The sequence below is a fragment of the Corylus avellana genome, chromosome 7, assembly GCF_965113065.1.
Source record: "Corylus avellana chromosome 7, dhCorAvel1.hap1.2, whole genome shotgun sequence".
Classification (NCBI taxonomy): Eukaryota; Viridiplantae; Streptophyta; class Magnoliopsida; order Fagales; family Betulaceae; genus Corylus; species Corylus avellana.
In genome coordinates, this window is record NC_142496.1 from 11531280 (window position 1) to 11538421 (window position 7142).

Below are 7142 nucleotides of genomic sequence, written 5' to 3' on the forward strand. Positions count from 1 at the left end.
ATTATCGATCATTGACATCCATAGCATCCTCTCGACGATGTCCATTACCTGCAAATGATAAAACAAACAATATTCACCAATAAAACAACCACCAAACAAATAAAATCCACTAACTGCAGATGATAATACAAACAATCATTGAGCCCGAGTACAAACAATCACGTCGGTAACGTGAAAGAAAAATGACTGAATATTTTTCTTTTTTTCATTGCAATTATAGAACTTTCATATAGGTTATTAATGTTGGGAATTCAATGGAAGAGATGATAAACACAAAGGAAAAGCACCCTCTCTAGCATTAAGTGCATTTATATCTATTTATATTTAGAGTTACAAAATTAAGTTTGTGAATAATTGTTCTTGATGAGTTCGATCTGCATGTGTTGCTTTGTTCCATGCAGTTATATCCATTTATACATGTATGAATAACTCTAAATAATTATCTCAACCAACACTATTTCATAGTATACCAAATTGAAGCCAACAATTTAGAAGTTCACCAAACCAACCATGATATATAAACCAAATTTAACCAAGAGTTACAACATCATTAATTATTTAGAATGACTACAACATATCCAAACTCTTAATTTAGAAGTTCATATATATATATATATATATATATATATATATATATATATATATATATATATATATATATATAGACAGTTCTAAAACTAAATTGACTACTAACAAAGGTCATACCTGATCCACTGTCGACCGACGATCGCACCATCGCAACGAGTGGGGAAGCACTGTCTGGTGGAGTGTACAACCGCATCAGCTCCTCGAGTTGGCGGAAACGGGCATCAAACCTTGCTTGACGTTCAGCCTCCTGTTCAGCTACCTGTCGAGCTATCCGCGCATTGTTCTCAGCCATCTGCTCCGCCACTTGCTGAGCTACCCACGCATTGTTCTCGGCCAACAACGCATCTATCTCTTCCTTGTGCTTCGCCCTCTCCGCCTCAAGCGCTCTATCAAGTGTGTCTTGTGATATCGTGGAGCACCTGGCGTTTTCTAACCTTGCCTGTGACGGTGTATAGTATGAGCGAATGGTCCCCCGCACAGGCAGAATATTTGGTCCAGCCATCCGAACCCTACCGGCATACTCAAGCTTATTTCCAATTGCCTGGTCAAATGCGTCGTTTGGCGCCCACCTTACCGTTCCCTCTGTGATGCTAGACGATGCTGCAGGGTCGGTGGGTATAAGCTCCTTCATCCGTTCCTGTTTGTCACATTAAATATTGAGTCAGTGGGGCGCACAACTGTTAATCGAAAATAATTTATCAAATATACAAGCAAGACAATATATGAAAGGTGAGTAGTAGCATACACATCTCTCCTTCACAATATCATTCGGATATGAACCGTTCTTCTTTGTGTGTGAACGGACGTAATTTTGTGCCCGAGTAGGTTGATGGCCCAAACGTTCGGCCTGCAGATAACATAGGACATACATATACCATATTAACATATAAAATGATGACATGTACGTTCACATCTATAAGTATAGGATAAATTACACACTTACCTCCTCATGTGTCAACCTGGCATAACTCTTTGATCCGGTGCAATGCGGTGAATCATTTAATGCTCGCAATTTCTTCATTTTCGCCGCATACTCCTACACAGTTAACACTTTTAATATGTTAATACTAACACAATTATGTACAATTAGGGTCACTACACAGCACAAATAGTTTAACTCATGACCTACCCTATTCTCCTGGGTACACCATCTCTCTAATAATATATCCAAGTCGACAGCATTGTACTCTCCCAGCCTCTGTCCCCCCAGTCTTGCCCGTATAGTGTCCGGAGTATTTTCCTCGATAATGGCACAAATTTTTTTAAGATCATGCCTCCATGTCCGCAGCTTGGAGCCCATATCCCGAAATGCTTCATCCTTCACAGCTTCCAAGTTGTACTCGGACGGGACGAAAAAGTATGCCTGCACATGATCAACATTGACAAATTAAAAAAACTTAAAATATGTGTATATGCATATAAATATAAACACGCATATATATTTGCAACTTAGAGCGTATATATAGTCATCATATTATTAAAAAACATATCATCAAGGCGTCCCAAATATCCTCCTTGGTACGGTCCGGTACCTTCGACCAATCGTCCGGTATTCGGACAAAATTGCCGCTCCTAATTATGTCTCCGGTCATCCGCCTAAACCTCACGGCGCTAAATCCAACTGGCTGGAATGATGCATTGTACTCCAGTACGATCCGTTTGCCAGGGGGACTCCCGGCCGCCTATGCGAGTCTAGAATGGTGCACACCTCGATGATGGTGTTTCCTTCAGAATCGGTACCTAACAAATTTAAAATTAGAAATGTAAGTTATTTCGAATTCAATATTAACTAACATGTAAATTAAAACATAATATGTACGACATTAGAGCATATACACTTACTTATGGTCCGGACCTGCCGAGGGCCTAATCAGTCGCTGGGAGTAGGGTCGGTGGGCTGCGGGTCATCAGTGGCCTGTGCCCCACCAACCATGTCTTCTTGGGCCTGTGTCTCTGTATCCTCCATACCTGCTTTGCATTTTTTTAGAATTTTTAGAATTCTCTGAAGTTGTAGTTGTAGTTAAATATAATTAATATTGCACCAATATAGTTAAAAATTTACAAACTTATAAATCTTTAAAAAAAAACAGGCGGGCGTACCTGCGCTATGCTGGGTGTCTAGCCGCTCGACGTCACCCTCAGCACACTGTCGTAACTCGCTGTCCCGGTATGACCCAATCCGATACCCCATCTGCGCCATGCCTACCCGACTGTATGGAGCATGTACAGGGGTCTCCCCTCCCATAGTACCTGGAAGGACTGGTCTATATCCTTCCTGTATCCCTAGAAGTTGAGCAACGTCTTGTTGCTCGCTGTCATCAAGTTGGGCTGCCGGAGACCCAGGCGACATCGACTGCCGCAATACGGCCGAGCCCCTGCGTGCTCTCTTCTTCCCCCTTGTACTCATGGTACCTTGTGAAAAAACACCATAAACCCAATTAATTTGATATAAAATGTATGAAATATTCACTACCTTAAGTATGCATGACTCATAATGGTACATAAGATATATATCAGATTTTAGCATATGCACAGATTAATTAAGTGTGTTGATGTAATGTGCATGTAGTGACAACTACTAATCTAAACATACATATGAAATTAACTATACAAATATATATACATACGCTTCGGTTGGATCTAAGTCGTGTCTGACGTATTCGATATGATCTTGTATATAGTGATCAAAATTTCTGGGCAGTATGAGAGGCTCACACTCGTGGTAATTGGCACATGAATCTGGATGTCCGTCACCCTGACCAACGTCGTATATGTTTCTAGGTTTGGTCGTTACTGCGCAAGCCCAATCTGGGCACCTATCATCTTGTACGTAAAATACCTAGTCAACTTGTGAAGTTAGCACATACGGCTCATCAGAAACTAGTTCTCCCGTGTGGACAAGGTTTTTAAAATTGACAAGTACTATACCATACTCATCCACCTTGTACCCCTTGTCCCTGGTGTTGTCTGCCCAATCACACCTAAACATTACGTACTTAGTCCTATCGTAATACTCAACCTCAAGTATTTCCGTTAACTTCCTGTAGTACGTGTCGCCATCAAGAGCCGGCACACACACCCCGCTGTTTTGGGTCCTCTTTCCGGCATCAGATGCAATAGTGCGAAATAGTTTGCCGTTAACCACATATCTATTGTATCTGACTGCTGCCTCCCTCGGCCCTCTACAATGCATGACCAATTTGTCACCAAGTTCCTTCCTAAAGCGCTCGTCCAATCGATCGACCTGTGAATATATTACGTACAATGAACCAATACATATTTTTAGTTTAGTTAGTACTTGACATGTATTGGCACCTTAAACCCAAAAATGCAAGAATATCCACAAACACATTTTACCTTTCTGCTGGATACATCCATCTATATTGTACTGGTCCACCGAGTCGGCATTCACGGATAAGATGCACGACCACATGAACCATACTCGTAAAAAAGCTGGGGGGAAAAACCTGTTCCATCTTGCACAACGTGATACAGACGTCACGCTGTAGTCAGTTAATATCTTGTTCGGTCAATGTTGTTGAACATAGGCACCTGAAGAATGTGGACATCTCAACAAGAGGTCTAACCACGTTGCTTGGAAGTGATCCATGCAATGCAATAGGTAGAAGCTGCTGCATCAATACATAACTGTCATGACTCTTTAACCCGGATATCGTACGGTACTTAAGTCGTATACAACGAGAAATGTTCGAAGCATATCCGTCGGGCACCCTTACATTTCGTAGCACTTTCAAAAAAATGTGTTTTATCATCCTTGGACATCGTGTGGGTAGCTTGTTGAATATAAGTCTTACCATTCTGCGGGTCCACAAATGGATGAAGTGTATGTCTCAAACCCATTTCTTGCAAATCTAAGCGGGCGCCGAGGTTGTCCTTTGTTTTCCCTAGAGTGTCCAGTATTGTACCAAGTATGTTGTCCATCACGTTTTTTCTGTATGCATAACATCAAGATTATGCTGCAATAAATTATCTTTCCAATACGGCAACCTAAAGAAAATACTTTTTTTCTTCCACACCACATTAGGAGTATTTGTCTTCTGCTTCTTTGCTTTTTCTTTCTCAGCCTGCCTTGCCTGATCGGCGTTCTCATCTCCAAACACCATCCCTTCTAATTGGCTTATGACTTCATCTCTACTTAGTACATCAGGGGCACATTCTAGCTCTACGATGCCGTCAAATGTTCCTTTGTTCCGCCTCCACGGATGATCCATGGGCAAGTATCGCCTGTGCCCCATATAACACCACTTATGGCCATGTTTTAACCATTTCGACCTTGTTGAGTTCATACAACAAGGACATGCCTTCTCACCCTTAGTAGACCATCCAGACAAATCTGCGTATGCTGGGAAGTCATTAATTGTCCACATCAACTGCGCTCGCATAACAAAATTATTTTTCTTTGAGACGTCATATGTGCGTACCCCTACATTCCATAGTTCTTGTAACTCCTCAATTAAGGGCTGAAGGTAAACATCTATATCCATTCCAGGTGAACTTGGGCCCGGGATAATCAATGATAGTATAAAAGATATCTGTTTCATGCACATCCAAGGAGGCAGGTTGTAGGGCACAACCATTACAGGCCAAGTGCTGTGAGATGTAGTCATGTTCCCAAATGGATTAAATCCATCCGAGGTTAGTCCGAGCCTTACATTCCTGCTGTCCGATGAAAACTCCTGATGTAAGTTGTCGAATGACTTCCATGCTTTGCCGTCGGCTGGATGCCTCAATACGCCGTCGTTAGTGCGGCCTTCTGCATGCCACCTCATGAAGCGTGCTGTATGTTCTGACATAAACAACCTCTGTAGTCGTGGTATGAGTGGAAACCACCGCAACACCTTCACAGGACGTTTCTTGCCCGACGATATGGGTTGACCGTCCTCATCTAAATTAATTGCTTCAATCCATTTAGATTCTCCACATACGGTACATGAATCCAACTCTTTATTGCCCTTCCAAAATAGCATACAGTCATTACGGCACGCCGGAATCTTGTCATACCCTAGCCCCATGTCTCGTAAAAACCTTTTCGCCTCATACGTATTAACTGGCAGAGTTTCATTACTCTCAGGCAACAACTGATTGATGAACTCTAGGAAAGCCGAGAAAATCGAGTTACTAAGTCCACCAACGCACTTCAAGTTGTACAGGTGAACAGTCGCACTTAGTTTGCTATGTTTTGTCCCAGTATGAAGTGGTTTCTCCGCCTTTTTAAGTAGGTTGTAGTACTTTAGTGCATCGCCCTCAGCGGCTTCTTCGGTCACAATTTCCTCACCCCCTTGCACCACGGCCTGAGGCTCACAATTGTCTTCCCCGAGTACTTCGTGCATGCCGAATAAATCACGCAACATCCCGAGCATGTCTCCACCCTGATTTGCGCTTGCACCCGCATCTGAGGCCGGGCGATTAGAATTAGACCCGGTTTGAAGACCTTGTACATGCTTCTCACCGTGATAGAACCAAAGTGTGTATTCCGGCATCATTCCTTTTTCCCCTGTCAAGTGGTCGAATACGAAATCCGGCGGGTGGCGCCGGTTATTTCAACAAACCTTACACGGGCAATAGATGAATCCATCAGGAGTTCTACAGTTACTAACTGCAAACTCAACAAACAATCTACACCCATCTCTGTATTCCCTCGTACCCCTAGACTTTGTCATCCAACTCTTGTCCATTTTTATCTACGTACATGAGTTAGGAATAAATACATAAGACTTACAAATTGTATACCTACTTTCAAGCACATGTATGTATATAAACATAAACCGATACCTAAATATTTGAACCACATTAGAAATATAAACCTATACATTCTCATATAGGGTTAAATTGTTTATGTCCAAAAATATATACATATTCATGCGTATCTACATTCATCCGTACTGAAGGGTGTATTTATAACCCTTATCTATTATAATTAATCTACAAAAATCAAATAAAAAAAAAATACTTGATCCAAAATTTAAGCATTTTCTTTGGTGGGGACCCTAAACAAATTAATTATAGCTAGCTTATAACTTATAAGGTTGTTCTAGTACATCTACCGAGCTAGGTTCGTTACGAGGACCCTAAATACAATAAATATAGCTTAAATGTCGTTAGCCTTTGGCATGAATTACTAGGTGATGACATGCATATATGGGTAATACAACTCTTTTGTTTGGTGTATTTATTTATTTTTAATATGACATGTATAAAGGTTAAAAGAATTTTGAGTGTCTTGAAAATATGGTGTATGTTTTCGTAATATATATTATTGGTCCGAACGTTTCTTCGGTTATTGACACATTAGATTAATTTCTTTCATATTAATCACAATTGTAACAAAATTCCAACTAGTTTTTAGGTAATATTAATTTTGATGCGTTATATTTCAACTTGAAGAAGCTTATAAGTTCCTCAAATTAACCAAAACTTTGGACCGTTTTGTATGGTTTTTTTTGTTTGAAAAATAATATATGTGGGATACAATGAAGTAAGAATCGAATTGAATATATTTTGCAAGTGTTTACGTTATGTGTTTAATTATGATT

The 7142-nt window shown here is 40.7% G+C and overlaps 1 protein-coding gene across 1 annotated transcript; it reads right to left on the reverse strand.

Moving 5' to 3' along the window:
* Window positions 1-431: 431 nt before the first annotated feature.
* Window positions 432-6089, reverse strand: LOC148584473 (uncharacterized). Its single transcript, XM_088518469.1, has 6 exons — window positions 5724-6089; window positions 1532-1561; window positions 1334-1435; window positions 1028-1225; window positions 706-847; window positions 432-454 (listed from the first exon to the last, which is right to left on the reverse strand). The coding sequence occupies exons 1-6, from the start codon at window positions 6087-6089 to the stop codon at window positions 432-434; spliced, it is 861 nt and encodes a 286-aa protein (XP_088374595.1).
* Window positions 6090-7142: the final 1053 nt, after the last annotated feature.

Bases quoted from the DNA above. Each gene is read 5' to 3' on its own strand.
- LOC148584473 (XM_088518469.1), bottom strand. From the start codon at position 6,089: ATGCCGGAATACACACTTTGGTTCTATCACGGTGAGAAGCATGTACAA. The intron at 1,226-1,333 runs GTATGCTACTAC...TGTGACAAACAG, and splicing joins ATATTGTGAAGGAGAGATGT to GAACGGATGAAGGAGCTTAT. The intron at 848-1,027 runs GCAAGGTTAGAA...ATAGCTCGACAG, and splicing joins CATACTATACACCGTCACAG to GTAGCTGAACAGGAGGCTGA.